Below are 18,919 nucleotides of genomic sequence, written 5' to 3' on the forward strand. Positions count from 1 at the left end.
CTCACAACAAAACACTTAACACGTTTTATTATTTTAAGTCAGGTCATGTTCGCATTACTTTCAGCTCGTTATTATCATGAATGTACAGAAAAAATAACTACCAGAAATAAAAACTATATCCATGGTAGCTGTTTCAGGGCCCTTCAGCTCTGCACGCTGTGAATGAGTAAGTAACAGGACCCCGCCCACCCCCCCACCCTACATGTGTTTGTAGATAAACAACATTATTTCTCAGTCCCAAGAGGAAAGACTGTTGATAAGACTGTTGATTTTGCTGCAGTGAGACAGACCATGGTGAGACTAGTGCTCAATAGTGCCCCCACCAGGCCAAACCTGACCTAACCTGAATTATTTTTTAATCCACTTATTATGGCTTGACTGTGAGAGAAAAAAAACCCAGCAAACTGAGGAGATTAATGGCCTTCAGCTGAATTTTTCTCTCTACTAAATACTCTCTTTTTAACTCACCTTTTTACTCCTTTAAAGATTCAACTCTCTCCGTGTGCCAGTGCTTACTCCTATCAGAGGCTATATTATAGTTATATTTAGGGAATGAGTGTGGTCAATGAGTGTCTTTGGAAGGATGTATAGCAAGAGCAGTGATGTGTGTGCGTGGGTATATCTAAGATGACTCTGAGGACAGTGTGTGCAGTACAGTGGTAAGGATGGAGAGAAACCCCTTCAGAGCTTTTTCATCTCTTGGTTGCTGCTTCAGAGTCACTTTTACTCCCTTTTCTTCTCCGTCTTTTCCCGTCGTCTCTCTCCCGCTCAGCTCCTCAGCGGCGGCTTCTTCTCCCTCTTTCATTTGCTTGTCTTCCCCCCTCTCCACCACCACTTTTCCGTCACCTGTACCTTTCTTTGCTCCCGCTTTCTGATTCGCCTCTCCAGTGTACAGCAGCTCCCCCAGTATGAGCGTGCTGTGGGGCGTGTCGGCCGAGTGTGTGTGCTGGGTGTGTGTGTACAAGTAAACCCTCCAGGGGAGTGTGTGCGGCGGCGTGAAGGCCAGTGTCTGGATATTGACCAGCTGCATCGCTGCCTGAAGGCTTTGTGGGGAACAGTGAGGTATTGCGGGGCACTGGACATGTTCTTGCATGCACATATAATCCTCCTCCTCTTGACTCTTCTCAGGACCTAGCCACAACAAAACAAGCAAAGTCATTACCAGAGGCTTTTAGAAGTCAAGAAACACAGGGAACGTCCAGTGTTTCTCTACTTCATGAAACAGGGGCCTACAGAAATGGGAACTACGTCTTATTCACTAGATGAGACACATTTAACCCTAATCCCCTAATATATATATATATAGAGCTCCAAAGTGTTCAATATTAAGTAAATAAATAATAAACAATATTACATTTTCTCCCCCTACAGGAAGTCTGTGTGTGCTCAGGGTTCTTGGTCATGAAACAAATAGAGAATCTCTTTCACTAAAGATTGACAGATTCAGGGTTCAGGTGTGGCAAAACAAACAGGACACACTTGACATTTATCCCCTTCGGCTGATATTAAACACTGGTTTTAAGATTTCTAGTGGTGGAAGAATTCTGACCCTTTACTTATGCAAAAATACCACACTGTAGAAATACAAGTAAAACTCCTATATTGAAAATGTCATTTGAATATATAAATATAATCAGGAGAATGTAGTAAAAAGGAATAAAAGTATAAGTAGATTACACTGAAAAATGGCATGTTTGGCTGTTATACTATTATATATCATATCAGTATATCATTATTACTCATGCATTAATGTGTAAGCAGTATTTTACAGTAACAGCTGGTTAATGCGGCTGTATTTCTCTAAACTGTTGGGTAGTTTAATCTCTATTAAAGCATTATATTTTATGAGCCATTCATCTATTTTGTGTACAAAAAATCATATCTAAAGCTGTCCGATCAATGTAGTGGAGTAAACAGTACAAAATTTCACTCTTCAGTGTAAAGTGGCAGTAACAGAAAATACTCATGTAAAATACAAGTACCTCAAATTTGTACTTGAGTACAGTTGTTGAGTAAATGTACTTAAATAGATTCCAGTCAGGAGATTTCATACAGTTTTATAGATTCTTCAGCAGGCCCCGTTTGCTCCTGCCAAACAAAACTCCTGGCTCAATAAGAGGAAGCTTTCAGCCTGAAATTATTTCTCAGATATGCAGTGATTGTTTACACTATAACCTCTTTCCATTTAATTACCTTGCTCAGCATGCAGAACGTGTCGCCGCAGCCACAGGCGCTCAAACTCCTCTGGGCTGAGAGCCGGGGAGAGGGACAAACTGATGGGGGCTGTGACGCTGGAAGCCAGGACATCAGTGGAGGAGTCTGCACACTGAATGGCACTGTCTGAGCCTGGGGAGGACACGGGAGGACAAGGAGAGCAAGATGAGCAGGACGCAGGGAGGGAAGAAGGGGAAGGAAGAGAGGGAGGGGAAGGATGCAACAGAAGGACAGAGAGTGAGGATAAGGCGGGAGGGAGAGAGGGTGGGGAGGGAGGGAGACAGACAGGTAGGATGAGTGCCAGAACAAGAGATTTGTGATTGAAAAATGGTGCTGCAATCCCAGAAATGGACCCTAATCTTGGGAAACCAAAATTTTCTCAGTCTTAGTTTGACCTACTTACAGCGGACTGACTCTAAGTGACCTTTCTCAGTAGTACCACAGTGGAGACGAGGGAATTACAGTGGCTTCAGAAAGACATCTCTAAATATAATTCTTATAATTAGATAGGGCTTCTACAGTTTTGTCCCCCCTCTAAAAGCTCTAAAAGGCCCCTGCATCTTCTTAAAGATGTTTTCCTTTAATCATAAAGTGCAATAAACCATCAAGCTAGAGTTGTGGACATGGTCTATCAACTGATTCCCAAAACTTGGCTGTGATATGTGTATGGCTTGATTCCAGGATCCAATAAAAGTGTCTACCAGCCATTGAGGTGGGTGCAACCGGCTTTACACCAAGTGGACGCGTCGTACTCCACATGAATAAGAGATCCCACAAATTCGTTGTACTTACAAAACGTGCATTTATTATTCCACGAGTGCCACATAAACCCGAATGCTCCATAACATATCAAGTTTCCAAAGATGATGCAAAACACCAATATGAAAACGAGACTACGTGACGACGGTCCAAAACTTGTATGCTGCCAGTCGCAAACACACACACCTGCCTCATTCACGGGCCGTACTCCAAATATAGGGAAGCACTTCCGCTCCACACTCCAGCCACATGCTGGACAATATCCGACTTACCCCATAATTCAAAATATTATTTTTAAACAATAAAGAAATAAAAACAAAGAAAATAAATCAAATTGGAAAATTGGATAAGGCAATACACTTCAGATAATAAAAGATTTGAGCCACTATGTCAACGACCCATTAAAATGGTCCTTTTAATAAATGTATTAATTCCAGAGTATATAAGTGTTTCTTGCCTGTGCTTCTTCAGATTTTTGCATATAAGAGACTCTGTATTTAAGAAAACATCAACACATTTTTACAATTCTAAAGGCTCAATTCTTGTCAGACACCTCCAGCAGGTTTCGATTGCTTGTCCATGTCAAAACAATACAACACCAGCCCGTTTATCCGGTTGGAAAGTGACACTGGCAGCATTCCAGCGGTGAGACGAGAAGCAACAGTGAGAAGCGTTATCTGTGTTACCAGATTGTGTTGCTGAACGTGTCATAAACAAAGTTAATTTTCTCCTGATTTCTCTGTATGAAAAATGCCATTATAGTGTCAGAATGTTTGGAAGATTTGTGGCTTGTGAAAAAATGTTTACTTTGGTGACAATGGGGCAAAAGAACTGGTCATAATCTGTGATCACGTTAACTTCTCCCATTGGGGTGAGGACGCCACAGACGCAGACACAGACACAAATGATTGTAAGTGCACTGTCTCCTTTCTCAACTGTCTCCAGTAACATCAGTTACACAGAAATATCTACCATTAGCCACCATTAGCTACTGGTTATACCAAACCAAGTAAAACTGTATCATGTCCAATAAATATATTTTGCTGCATGAAAATACGAATCCTGTTTTAGAGTTTTTTCAAGGATAATCAAGTTAAACAGGATGGACCTGAGCTCCGACGGGAATGCCACAGCATATTTAACACTTACTTCTTCTAAAAGCATGTTTTGCTTCGTCTTTTTGGGTTACTGTTTGTCAGGGTTGTATGTACTGCATACTGACACATGATACCAGAATTTTAAAGTACTCAACGTGTACACTTGCAGTAACGCCACTATCATTCTTGGCTTGAGCACAAAGCTTCTCCTTTTCATTCTGGTCACACACTCATCAGCACTGACATTAGGTGAGGACTTCTGTTGCCGCAGAGAAAGTGCAGGACAAAAAAAACTATTTATGAAAAACAGAAACATCAGATTGCTAAGGAGCCAGTGAATCGGTTGAATGAAGATTAAAGAAAACGAAACATTATAGGCGTCATAAAAATAGACTTTATGGAACAACGATTGTATTAGACTCTACAGCTTAAATTATAACATGGCCACTGAGTGTATGTGATAAACAGCAGGCTGTATCATTCACAACCAAGCAGTATGTTCAGAAAATCAACCATCATGCTATCAAAGGACACCCCAAACACAGTGGCTAAAACCATATAGTCAGTTACAGCCAATGAACAGCTAAGAACAACCTCAGTGTTGGACCAACACGCCTAAACCACAACACAATCACACTAATTTAAACAAACAACCAACAGCAATATCAACTAATTACATATAAGAAACACACTACTGTTGTTTACTTGCAAACAAAATCCGTTCTTCTTCTGAATGAAGCAGGTAATGACACGATCAAACAGAGACTCTCGGCTTTTAAACAAGAGAGCGTGGATTTAAAATGCAAGAATCTTTCTTTTGTGCCAGTGCTGGAAGCTTCGTATACCTGGAGATTTTTTCTAGACAAACAATGGTTGCAGAACTTGCAGAACATGTTATGATTGGCTGCTGCCATGGCTAGCCCTAATCCTAGCTGTGATTAGGCTACAGATGCAGTTTGCATTGTGGGGAAGCTTTTCCTGACCTGCTGATGTGAACTACTAACACCACAGCAGGAGCCTGGCCAATGATACCGTCTTGGGTTCTTTAAAGAGCAGCCACAGGTAGAGTTACAGCTATAGCAAAAGATATTAACCACAACCACAGAAATAATAATAGCTGCAGCCCCACCACAGAGATAGCCATAGCAACAGCGAAGGCCACGCCCACTCAAGCTTAGGTTACAGCCAGTGGCCATGGATACAGTTGGAGCTCTGCTTTCCTCAGATCAAAGAGGATCCTGTGGCTCAGCTATGGGTTCACAAGGGAAACACATGATTATCCTGGTCTTTGAATGCGTCCCTTATTAGTGAAAGAATATTGTCGAGACTGTTGCTGCGCGGTTTCTGCTAGGTTGAGCAATTGTCCCTGTTGCCGTTTGCAATGTTTTTTGTTTGGTGCACCACAGATGGCACCAAACTGGACCCTCTCCCACTCAATAGTTTGACTTAACTCCCACACTCTAGCAAGACAGAAGTGCACAGCAAGTGCTTTGTTCTGCAGAACTCACTAACGAACATCTGCATGAGAAAGAATGCCACAAAATGCTGAAAGTAAAAAAAATAAACTCAAAGTTCACCACGAGGCAGTTGTGCTAAATCAGTGATGTCAGTAAATTCATCTACCATAACAGAGACCAGCTGTAAGCCGGGTAGACACTGTGTTTCTTTTGCAAGCAGCAGCCTCCAGGGCAAAAAAATTAAATCAGCACTCGAGAGCCAAAAACTGCAGTTCCTCAAATGACCACTTGAGGCTGCAACAGTGAGTCAATCCCAATAGACTCCCATGTTAAAATGCCCAACTTTACAGCAGAAATAAACAAGTTTACAGCCTGGTACCAAAAACGGTTTTTGGTCTCAATAGCTAATTTCCCCTTCATGACAACCGTACGGGAGGAGAATTTTTATATAACCGAACTGTTTAAATTTCATAAGACTTAAAGTTATGCATAATTTAGAGCATGGCCGCTTTGAGTGACAGGTGGGTGAGTGTATGTTTGCTCCACACACGTCCCACCTCTTGCCCATTTTTTGGACTCACTCTGAGCTTCAAAACTGTTGTTCAGAAACCTGTGGGTGACGTCACGGAGGCTAAGGCCGTCTTTATTTAGAGGCTATCGGTTTTTTTGATAATCTTGCGCGTTCTCTTTGATGACATTGTCTTTCAGCATTGCAAATTTTATGCTCACACTTTAGGGGAACAAGTGATTGACCACAACGTGCTGCTCACAGTCAACATGAACACAGATCCCCCAGTGGGTTTTGTCCAGTGAAGTTTATTTAGGAAGAGACCGATTCCAGGGTGAAATCTGACTTAATCCTCACTGTAAAAGAATAACAAATCTGGGTTTTACTAGCAGCATCTTTAATTACTTGCTCACTAATTACTAGCTCGCTAACAAGGATGCAAGACAGGAAGCTGACTACACCTGCTTTTCATAACACAGTAACTCCAACAAGATGCTAGAAAGAATCAATATTCCAGGCAAAGGTGCAGTGATGAGCCAATCAAATAAAAGACTACGCACTTACTGTAAATCAGAATCCTATTGGCTGTGTAGCTTATCAATCTTAATTTACACCATCAGTGTCTTAGATAACAGGACAGAACAATACTAATGTCCTCACTCACCTGAATGGCCCGTCTTGCCATGGCTACAGTTCAGTGTGTCTGAGAGGTCAGTGTTAGGCTTGGGGTCAAAGTTCACATGCTCAGGGCTTCCTCTGCTGGCTGGCTCTGTCTCTATGGCGCCCTGCCTGAGAGGCTCCAGAGTGTTAAAGCTGCACGCCCACTGGCTGATGGGCTCTGCGGGGCGGCCGATGAGAACACCTAGGGAAGGGTCTGACCTTCGACCCTGTAGGACCTTTCGTGTCTCTTCTATCCCACAATGCAACAGGCGGTAGTAGAGAAGTGCCTGGTCACGTACACACATGTCTGTTTCCTCCTCTGGAAAACACAAGAATGTTAACAACTCTCTTTCTCCGTCACATAAACACACACACACACACACACACACAGACACACACACACACACACGCACGCACACACACACACACACACACACACACACACACACCTATGCAGTAGTGCAGCAGTCTTCCAAGCATGTCCTGTGTTTCAGCGGGCCGGCACAAAAACAGCCTCATGGTGGCCGTCAGCAGCTCCATCTTGACTCCCAGAGAGGCCTCGCTCCTCACTCCATCGATGAACACCTCCAGCGTGTATGGGGCGCTGGAGACTCGTTCCCCGTACACACCCAGCAACCACAGCAAGGCCTGCCTGCCCTAATAGAGGATGAGGAGAACGACTGAATTTTAAGGCCCTGAACACCCACAGAGATGAACACCCATCTCCACTGTTTTATGACAGAAATGCATTCATAATGTTTATAAGGCGTCAAGGATACACACAGAGTAAAAACATAACTTGAGTGAGTTTACAAAAAAGAAAAAAAAATCACAACATAAGACATACATGATGCACCCAAATCTCCAAAAGCTACGAATTCCTTCTGAATAGAAACCAACCACGCCTGAGATCAGTTGTATATTTACTGTCAATATTTCCTGTTTGTTTTTCTTGAGTACCACTGTAGTGGTAGTTATTTAACATCATAGTTACTTAACATTTAGATTCTGTAATAATAAGGATCCAATAACATAGTGTATAGTGATATAACACTGACAGGAGTCATTATGCTGGATGAGTACTTTTACTTTTCACAATGACAGTATTTTTGCTTTTAATAAAGCAACATTTCAAAGCAGGACTTCTACTTGTAGCGGAGTATGCACATCTGTACAGGTACTCATTATTACATTAGATCCAGGTTGAGGTAGTCTTCACATGTGGACATCTTAACTGAGTTGTCTTAATATCACAGAGATAGAATAAACTTACTGAAAGACACAAAGATATGTGAAAGCTTAAACAAGCTGGTCTGGGTTCTCTCTGGATTTTGGTCCTGCTGTTAACCACATACAAAGTACTATTTTCATATTCAAACGGGGCAGGGCTTCCTGTCACCACTCACACTTACATACAGAGCTGTTTCATGCTCATCTGTTCATTAAAGAACATGAAGAAGTGAAACTACCCCTCTTTCTTTTTTTTTTCTGGTACAACCATATTTCACAATGAACCTGCAGGCTGACAAACATGCAAATTATTTAGCAATTAACCAGACACTAGTTTAAAGAGAACCAAACACAGCACTCTAATACTTATATATATATATATATATCTAGTGAGCACAGGTCCAGGTTCCAGAGAGCAGTTTTACTCCACTACATTTATATGATGTCATTTTAATTATCAGTTAATTTGCATATGTGAGTAATAATAAAAATATATATCATTAACAAATAAAGATAAATATGATGTACTATTGTAGGTTAAGACTTTTGATTATTGGGGGTAAATTCAAGCATTTGTCATTGTGGTTGTGCAACCTCCATCGTGTCCACACATAGTTCATCTGACTCTAACAACTCATGAAAACAGTCACAACTCTTAATGCAGGTCTCAAAACACTAAATCACCTGTGCAAAAGCCTCTAAAAGGATCAAAACCTTGTTCACATGCGTCAAAACAAGTCATTCACTTCAACATTGTCACCAATGAATTAAACCTTTTCACCAGTGCTTCAAAACTTGACACCAGACAATGTTTTGATACGTCGATAAAAACCTAATTGACTTTAGAAAAAGAGAAATGCATAAAATAAAAAAATGTGCAGACATGACAATGAAATGTCAACGATGTGATGTCGAGAGAGACTGAGTGTCCGACCCAACGTGAGTTGGTTTACAGTGGCATCCATCAGACATGAGAACAGGTTTGCAACTGTCTAATAGTGACTTCAGCATCACTGTAAAATACATATTACTACATTGCCTCACTGTAGCCACCATTTACTGCACTGCACTGTAGGAACGGACGGTTATCAAACTGTACTACAATACAACCACCTGGAAAAACATTGGTGTACTCTACTGCATGCACCCACACTGTTACTGTGATCTTCTACAGAGGAGAAAGGCACCTGCAGTATGAAAACATGATGAAGTTCAGCCAATAAACAGGAGGTGAACCTGAAAAATGTCACTGAAAGACAAGAAAAATGACTGCAAGTGACGCAGGGCCTTTTATGCGCCTGTGTCCCAGGATAAATTCTCTCACAATCTGCCATCCCATGTATACAACACAATACTAATAGTATAATTCAGCAATGGCCTTGATTTGTTTATGTGCAGTAATCATGTTGTATACTTAGTAAGCAACGCTGAAATTACAACAAAAGTATGAAAATTACTTTCAATAAAGAGAACGGGCGACAAAGATGGAGATCAGAGACAAAAAAACCATCAGAAGTGGTGCAAACTTTACATCATTATAAAGTGACCTGCGACAGAGCAGGAGCCATGGAGCTGGCATTAGCTCAGTATATTTCTCAAGGACGTCTCAGCAGGGTGGAGGCATTTTAACCCTGGACTGTCCTGTTCAGAGAAACCTCTCAAACAACCGTACACTCCATGTAAATACTATGTTTAAGTACTAGTGAATTTCCAAGTTATGCTACTTTATACTTCTACTCCATGACATTTCAAAGGTGATTATTATCCTTTTTACTTTATTTGTTTGAAAGTTATAGTTACTTTCCTGTGGTGGCTGACAAGGGCAAACATGCTGCAACGGCCGAAAACACTTTCAATGGGAGAAACAAGCTGCAAATTCATAAACGATGCAGATTCAAAGACATATATGAAAATACAAAACAAATACAACAACAGCAACGTGCTGCAAATGAAAAAAACGTGTCGCAGGAAGACAATGCAAACACGCTGCAAATACAGAAACAATACCACAACAAAAACAAACAAACCCCAAGAACAAATGCAACAGAAAAATCTCTACATCTTCAAACCACACAACGGAAGTGCTCCAGGCCAGCTAATTTCTAATATCTGATCAATCCAGTACAAGATCATATCATCATCATATCTTTCTCCACCGTCTCTAGTCTGGCCTCTCGGGTCAAAGCTTCTCAGGTTGAAGCCGCCTAACATCCTGATAGAGATTTTACAAAGGACTTAAACATGAAGCCTGGTTATAGATTAAACTACCCAATGGGATATTAAAGAGTTAAATTAGTTACATCTTCTCCACCTACAACATTAATAAGGTAAGAGAAAAACATCCTAAAGTATTATTTATTAGGCTGTGTCAGAATACACTCCCTATTTACTATATAGTTCACTATATTTACTGTCTGTCATTTAGTTTTTTATGCTCTGTATAGAGCCTCAAATATCCCTATAATGGAACATAAAAAGCAGTGTCCACGGTATGTACACTGTATTCTGGTAATAATCCCACAATGCAAAGTGTTTTAAAAATGGAAAAACTACAGCATTCCTTTGAGTTATCATGCTAAATGACAATAATGACTATGATATACTATGTCCTTTGTGCACATGGACGTGTATGTTTGCAGAGTGTGTCTGACCTGGCTGTCCTGAAGCAACTCCTCACAGCCCTCGACAGCCAAACACACTGTGTCGCTGCACTGAGGACACACCCAGACCAGGTCACGCATTGTCTGCACCACGGCTGAGGAATCAAAGAGAGAGAGAGAGAGAGAGAGACAGAGAGAGAGTTAACCAGTTAACCTGCACGTGTCTGGACTGTGGGAGGAAGATGGAGTCCCACACAGAAAGGTCCCGGCCGGCCGGCAGGTTCGAGCCCAGGAAAATGCTTCTCGCTGTGAGGCGACAGGGCTAACCACTGCACCACTGCACATAATATTATTGTCAGGTCTAACCAATGCTGCCACTAAACAGCAGTTCAAAGTTGTATTTGTCACATGCTAAGGTAAGAGAAGCAGTGAAATGAGGGTCGGACTCAGCAGCAGAGCAGACTGTGCAAAATTATGACAAATATCGCATATGGAGGGAAATATCATGATATTCCATATTATTGAATATTGATAAATATCGATATCGAATATCAGCCCAAGTCTATATGCAATGTGTGTGGTCAGGGGAAATGAGTTTTACCAGAGGTGATGTGCTCCTGTTTGAGTCCGAGGAGTCCAGTGAGGATCTCTAGACATTTGTCGCTGTAGCTCCGTCCAATACGACCTACACCAGGTGAAGACAGGATAACACAGGATAACACAGGATAACACAGGGCATAAGTGAGGCTGATCAAACACAGAAACTAAATCAGAGAGTGGGATTATAAACACAGGAGATCAGATTTTTAAAAACTACATTTCCTCAGTTCTCTAAATGCAACGTATATTCAGATGTTTCCTGTGTTTAGAATCCTCTAGGAACGACTCCACTGAAAATACCAGACTTTGTGTCTAAACCGAGGATGCACCAGGAGTATAAGAGTGTTACTGTGAGCTAGAAGAATACAGCAACTGTCTGGACATGTTTGTCTTGTAATAAAGGCATAGTGAACAATAGAGCGCCTGCACGGTCATGCATTATACTGATAACAATAATAGGAGTGTGCATGGGTGTGTGTGTGTGTGTGTGTGTGTTTACCTATGGCTGAGATTGCCGCGTGGGCAGTGTCAGTGTTGACATCGGTGCAGTATCCTCTCAGCTCATCCAGTAACATTGCTACATTCTCGTCATTTACCAGCTCCACCAGCACCTGCAACCACAAGAGCACCAGCTTAGCTATCATCAAAGCACTGGAGTGCTGCTGCTGATACTGTTCGTGGGCAGTAACTGTGGATACTCCAGTGATTTAGTGCTGCACTTCCATAAAGCTGGAGGTCAACATAGAGGGTCAAAATTGAAGCAGACTTGGAGTCTCTAGTACAGATCAGGATCGTCTGTCAAACACTTTATGAACCTTTCTAAGCTCGAGTGAAGTACAGACCTGCTGTGCTTCCACTTTACTACCCAGGCATGTGGTCACACTCATTTCTATACATTTCAGAGAGCAAACTCTGTATAAGTATAAGTGATTAAAGGTCCCATCTTTTACACTTTTATCTGAAGTTTAGATCTATAAGAAAATATATATGTGGTTTTAAGAACCAAAAACCATCTCATTGCAGTTTTACATCTCCTCTCTCAGGCTTCTCTGGAGCTCTGGTAACAACAGGTCGGTGAGATCAGCGGAGATCAAAAGCTGCAAGGTGGATGGAGGGTCCAGGGTCCAGGTGGTGATTTGTTATGACATCACAAAGCTTATGACACTTAAGTTTATGGCATTATTTATTTCAACTATAGTTTTAGTAGTACAATATCATTTTATTAACAAAAACAGAAAGTTGCAGCATAACTGTACCTGAGATTAGAAAGAACAACAGAATACAGAGGAAAACATAGAGAGGTCAACAGTGAGTCAAACAGGCATCACCTGCATCTTCCTTTGCTTGATGTAGGCCGGTTCAGCATAGCCACAGAAGAAACGCTTGTAGTGCGCACCCATCAGGCCAGGGAGAGAACGCAACAGCAACTGGGAAAAGGACAAAACAGCGGATAGTGTCAATAATAAATACACAAGTTAGACTTTAAAACTCTGAGTCTTGAGGTCTGAGGCATCAAGGTTAATGTAGAGTTAGTTACTGATCTACAAGGATGTGCTCAGTTTACATTTTGTAAAGCAGCATTACATCCTCTGCCACCATTTCTTCTACATGCTAAATATCAACTGTGTCATGGTTTGCCATGGCGGACATTTCATGTTTGAGATTGTTTGGAAATTTGTATATTTCCTGTTTTATTTTCTAGTCAGTTTCCTTGTGTCTTTTGATGTTTGTACTTCCTGTCTTTGTCCTGGTTCCCTGTTTGGTAATTGTCTGCCCCGCCCTAATGTGTTTCATCTGTGTTCGCTCACCGTTGCTCCCTTTTGTCTATTTAGTCTCTGTGTTCCCCTTTGGTTGTGTTGGTTTATCTGCGGTTGTTATCCTGTCTACAAGTGAAGTCCTTGTCTTCCTCGTGCTGCGGTTGCTGTTATCCTCCCCTCTGCTGTCTTTTGAACTCCCCTGTGTTTCCTTACGCTTTGGCTTCCTGTTCGCTTCGTCCTGTTTTACCTTGTGTGGATTTTGAGTTTTGTAAGAAGTCACTTTTTTGCTATTAAAATATTTTGCTCTTACTCCCTTGTGTTGGCTGCATTTGGGTCCAGCCCTATGTTAAAACGTGACATACTTATAATATACACACTAAATATTTATCATAGCAGAGTATTTTTACATAGTTTGAAACATGTCTGGAGAGGAACTTTAAGATAAAAGTGTGTTTCAGGTGCTGACATTAAAACAGGCTGAGAATCAAAAGTTCACACATAACTGGATGATCATATACAAAGACATTCTCAGTCAAAAAACAACTCTATGTAGTAGACATGGCTTTGTTCATTAGCTGTAGATTACACAGATTTTCTTGCAGTGATCACGGTGAGACGGAAGTCAGTAGAAGACTACCTCCAAACCTTCTCCCTGTCAACTTGAACTATTCACACTGACCTGTATGTGGCAGAGGGCGGTGAACCTCGTCTCTCTGGATGCGCTCCCACAGGCGGCCAGCAGGGGTCCACGTACCCGCTCCAGGGCCGCCAAACTGATGGCGGGAAGGCCGGAGCAGAGGCTGAGGAAGAGGCTGAGGGTGGCAGCCATGACTGGGGGGTGGGGGCTGACCAGGGATGCGTCCAGAAGGGACAGGATGTCAAAGAGCTCGTCCTCGGACTGCGGCCGGTAGCGCTGAAGGATTCTCAGCACCTCGCACTGACCCCAGATGTCACACTCCTTCAGCCTGGGAGGACAGACACACAACATGGGCAGTGTATGCTGATGAAGTGTCTACGGGCAGAATACTGACCACACCAGTAACAATCAATCAGTTGAAACTTTGACTACGGATGTTGGTAAAACAATATTATTGTTGTTCGGTCGGATGTTAAATCTTCATGTAATGAAAAGCTAAGCTGTAGCACTGCGACGACTCCTGCACATTTCATCTCTGCCAAGAAACAGTCCAGCACATAACCCAATTATAAACACTTGTAGTGTAGTTTTTACACTGTTTGTTGTTTTGATTTTTTTTTAAGCAGAGTTAAGCAGAAAAATGTAGAGGTGCCAGTTACTTACTTACTCCTTAGGTATTGAAATTTGGTATCGAATGACAAGATCCTTAATAGCATCAAACCACTTCTGTCCATGCACAGAAGTATTAAAGTTCAATTCCCATCCTTACTTCTGGTCGGTATTTGTTTTTTACATTTGGACAGAGCCGGCTGTTTATATTTATCATACAGACACAGCAGTGTTACAGATTTATTCATTGCACTCTCTGTAAAAAAGCAAATTAGTATATTTCCAAAAATGTCAAACTGTTCCTTCTAGTACAGTGTGTGAGTAAATGTACTTGCCAACACTGTCTGTCGGCCATCAACAAACTTTGTTTTTATGTAAATCCTGACTTGACTCAAAAACTAGAAAGACATTCCTCTGGGAGACAAAATGTCCCAAATGAAAACAGCAACTTCCTGGAAATTTACAGGAATTTTAAGTGAAGCATCTTTAGAAAACTCCTGGAGTGCTTCACTGGAAACACTGGCTCAGAGAGAAATCTGTCAGGAAGCAATTTGGCTGTTCTGATTTGATTAACTGTAGATGAGTGGTTGGTGGTTTTATACAGAGAGACAGACTCTGCAGATTCAGGCTCCTGTTTGCATTTAAGAGCAGAGAAACAAGGACATGTAAAAAAACATTCACCACAGCACTTAGTATGCTACACACTTAATATTGAGCAGGGATCTAATATGTTATATATAATATATGTAATAGGTTATTTTCTCCATATTTGAACATAGTATCTACTCCTCAGACCAGAGGATGAAATACAGCCAACTAGTAGGTACAAGATTATAACTGCTGCACTGTGGCAGCCCCCAAGTTCCCCTGCAACATTATCTTTAAGCATTTCTCAACCACATGTATAAACCTCCTTCATTTCACATCATGACTCTGACGTTCTGACTATGGGCCCCAACCTGTTGAGCAGGTGATGGGTGATGGGTTTGTTGATGGCAACTCCCCCCTCCTCCTTCAGGATCTCCTCCAGGGCGCGGAGGCAGTTCACCATCACCACCGGGTCCGGGTCCCTCAGCAGGCTGTACAGCTCGTTCACCACTGTAGCGTCTGGAAGAACAAGAGGTTTGTGGATGAATATACAAAGATATAAAATCCTGCAGGAGCTTTAATACTTCAAGCCTGCCTCCCTTTTCATTGCACCTTACAATCAGGTTGTGTCAGAGAGTAAAGTCATCCATCCACTCTACCTATCTCTGAGCTGGTTTGGAGATTGCGTAGTTTGGCCCAGCCAAGTACAGCAACTCGTCGCACACAAGCTGCTCTGTCCCTCAGTCCTGCTGTCAGAGGCTGCTCCACATACTCCACCAGACTGGGTAACCTGGGACACACACACACACAGTCAGAAGTCTAATTATTCCAACAATCTCAGGCTGATGTGACGGTGTGTGTGTGTGTGTGTGTGTGTGTGTGTAGCACCTCACCTGAGGTTGGTCATGTTCCTCAGGGCCAGGCTGCGGACCATGGGGTTTGGATCCTGACAGTCTTTCCTCAGCGTGTTGATGACCAGCAGAGACAGCTCTGGGTTTAAAGTGGCGTAGGAACACAGGAAGACATAGACCAGTTTCTTCTGGACTATGTCTACTGTGGCACACGCTTTTACCATTTCACTGAACAGGCCTGATACATCCACACCCTGTGACATTGCCCTGAGACAGAGAAAGAGGTTGCAAGGGGAAAATGTTGGGGATAGAAGAGGAAAGAAAGGCAAGAGGAATGAGAGGTAAAAAAAGAAAATGTGACACAGTGAACAAAACATGGACAATTCCACTTTATCACCATGACATAGTCCAGACCCGGCCTTAGGTTAAACAGTCTAGGGCGCCAGGAAGCAGAAAACCAGACTATTCTGTTCCAGAGACTGTTCAGCCTGCAGTCGAGCTCTCAGGGCTTTAAGGTGAAATATGATGTGGAAGTCAAGACAACTTTAGACACTTGGATTTAAGGGATTATTTTCTGAAACAGAGTAGGACTGGCCTCCACACAGACATCAGACACAGTCACCTGAAATATAACCAGGATAGACCAAGAATTAAATAAATCAGCACTTTGCATAAACAAACATAAGAGTCTGCAGGTGAGCTAGTGGTTAAGTCAGGTTGCACACGTCTTACTTTGAAGTCTTATCATGCTAACATTTATCAATTAGCTTTATACATAAAGTAAAGCTGAGGCTGATGAGAAGGTCCGTTTTGTTGGTTATTGTTCAGAAAATGAAGCATTGGACAGATTTACATTTTGAGGAAAAATGAGGAGATCACCAGTAATTAATGTTAATCCTCTTTAAACCATGAATGTACAAAATTAAATCAAATAGTTGTTGAGAAATTTGAGTCTGAACTGAAGTGGTGGACTGACTGACAAACCAACATTGACCCTCAGAGTCATGACAGCAGCTTGAATTTTTAGATGATGAAAGGAATGGTCAAAAAATGTCTAACAAAAATGTGCCGTGTGAAAGAATCAAACTACATTCTTTATAATAACAAAAACATACAGCTAAGCAGAGCGGTAATGTTGGAGCAGCACACTTGAAATGCATTTGATGGAAAACTGGACTTACAGGTAAATGTTAAAGTTTAATTTACATACAAACACAATGTGCTTAAGTTTATAACACACAAACAGATAGGATCATTCATGTCTTTATTGACAATACTCATTAAACATTCACAGTGCTGGTGGGAAAAGTAAGTGAACCCTTGGTTGAACCTCGCTTGGGACCAATAACCTCAAACCAGCTCTTCCAGTAGCGGCTGATCAGACTTGCTCAATGTTCAGGAGGTGTGGCCCATTCTTCCTTATAGAACTGGTTCAGCTCAGATATATTCTCAGGATGTCTGTTGTGAGCAACTCTCTTCAGCTCATTCCACAGCATCTCTACTGGATTAAGCTCTGGACTCTGACTGGACCACTCCAGTAGGTGGCTTTTCTTTGTTGGGAGTCTGTAGTAGATTGACTTTGATGTTTAGGATCATTGTCCTGCTGCATCAACCAGCTTCGACTACGCTTCAGCAGGTGGGCAGCCAACCCTGCATTATCCTGTAAGAGACCTTGATAAACTTCGATGATGTGGAGCTGTCCAGGTCCGGAGGCAGCAAAGCCCCAAATTATCATGCTCCCTCCACCGCACTTTGCCACTGGGATGGGGTTTTCATGCTGAGCTCTTTTTACACCATACATAGATCTGCATGTTCTTCCCCAACAGAGACATGGTTCACATCAGCAGATGTTTCTTGTGAGTTACAAACCCAAAATACTTAAATCATAAATCAAAGTAGCTCTAACTCACACCTCCAATCTAATCCACTGACTGGGGTTCACACACTGTTTCCGGCCTACACTGTGAATGTCTGAATGATGATTTCTATATTGACAAGAGACTACAATGGTTTGTGTGTGTTTAAAATAGATATTTTTTGTTCATTGTTGTAACTTAGACGACCAGACTTTTAGGGAAGGGAAAGGCTCACTTTTTCTTGGGCCTTGTGCCTGATGGATGAGCGGAGGGTGACTGTGTGTCTGTGACCTACCTGATGACTTTGAGGATGGTGTTCCTGTAGCGCAGCTGGTCAGACTGGATGTTGGGGTTGGACAGAGCTCTCCTCAGCTCCCGCACCGTGTCCTCACTGCCCAGGTAAGGCATGATGGCCGCAGGCAGCTGGCACACTGATACACCAGAAAACACACAACGCTGATTCTCACAACACACACGATGCTAAACATTAGCTTGCCTACAAAAAGCAACTAAAGGGCCTGCTGAAGTTTGACTGAAACAATGACAAGATATGTGTAAAATGGTTTGTACAAAATTATTACAGACCAGAGGAGAGTAAGTCAGGTTTTTATCTGAATTATTACAGACGTTAAGAGAGTAAGTCAGACTGTTATCTGAATCATCACAGACATTAGGAGAGTAAGTTATGTTTTTATTTGAATTATTACAGACATTAAGGGAGTAAGTCAGGCTTTTATCTGAATTTTTACAGACCATCAGAGAATAAATAAGGCTTTCATCTGAATTATTACAGACGTTAATAGAGTAAGTCAGGCTTTTATTTGAATTATTACAGACATTAGGAGAGTAAGTTGTGCTTTTATCTGAATTTTTACAGACATTAAGGGAGTAAGTCAGGTTTTTAGCTGAGTTATTACAGACATTAAGAGAGTAAGTCAGGTTTGTAGCTGAGTTATTACAGGCAAGAGGAGAGTAAGTCCGGCTTTTATCGGCCAAGTGACCCGAGTCATTGCTGAAAGCTTTTATTCACTGACACACAAACTTGTCAACCTCGTAAAAAATATCACTCGCTACATTTCACCTTTCTTAACACATCGATTTGTTACCAACCGTTTAACTTGAAATAATGGATCTCATCCGCAGCAGTCCCTGGATGACTCGATTGTTTACACCGTACACACTTCCGCCTTTCTTCTTCTTCTGCTTTTATCTTATGTGTTTAGTCACATGCTGCCCTCTGCTGGTCGGAAGAGGAATAGCACGCGACCGTTTAGCAGCACAACAGGCGTTTCTTCAACTCAAGTTGTTCCTAGTTTGGTACCTGAGATACTTGAAAAAATGTTTTTTTCTTGTTTGTTTATACTCCATTATGTTTCAAGGGGAAATATTGTACTTTACTATTACTTCATTATTTCATCTGACAATGATAGTTATTGGTTACTTTGCACAGTTAAATAACATTTAATGATATGAAAAAAACATAGGGTCAGTTTTGT

At 41.7% G+C, this 18,919-nt stretch overlaps 1 protein-coding gene across 1 annotated transcript; it reads right to left on the reverse strand.

Annotated features, from left to right (window-relative positions):
- Positions 1–9: 9 nt before the first annotated feature.
- ap4b1 (adaptor related protein complex 4 subunit beta 1) lies at positions 10–18,775 on the reverse strand. The gene is made up of 14 exons (XM_023413021.2): positions 18,534–18,775; positions 17,719–17,854; positions 15,610–15,834; positions 15,376–15,506; positions 15,088–15,235; positions 13,562–13,847; positions 12,454–12,552; positions 11,625–11,736; positions 11,127–11,210; positions 10,577–10,680; positions 7,145–7,352; positions 6,700–7,014; positions 2,194–2,346; positions 10–1,131 (listed from the first exon to the last, which is right to left on the reverse strand). Exons 2-14 carry the CDS (start codon positions 17,829–17,831, stop codon positions 623–625), a joined length of 2,487 nt encoding a protein of 828 aa, XP_023268789.1. The 5' UTR covers positions 17,832–17,854; positions 18,534–18,775; the 3' UTR covers positions 10–622.
- Between the last annotated feature and the right edge of the window lie 144 nt (positions 18,776–18,919).

Source organism: Seriola lalandi, unplaced genomic scaffold, assembly GCF_002814215.2.
Source record: "Seriola lalandi dorsalis isolate HSWRI2012SDOR001 ecotype SW California unplaced genomic scaffold, Sedor1 jcf7180002054501, whole genome shotgun sequence".
NCBI lineage: Eukaryota > Metazoa > Chordata > Actinopteri > Carangiformes > Carangidae > Seriola > Seriola lalandi.

Excerpts from the sequence above, each read along its gene's own strand:
- ap4b1 (XM_023413021.2), bottom strand. The coding sequence starts at position 17,831 with ATGCCTTACCTGGGCAGTGAGGACACGGTGCGGGAGCTGAGGAGAGCT. Across the intron at positions 15,236-15,375 it reads CCAAACCAGCTCAGAGATAG|ACGCTACAGTGGTGAACGAG; the intron begins GTAGAGTGGATG and ends TTGTTCTTCCAG. Across the intron at positions 7,353-10,576 it reads AGTTGCTTCAGGACAGCCAG|GGCAGGCAGGCCTTGCTGTG; the intron begins GTCAGACACACT and ends ATCCTCTATTAG.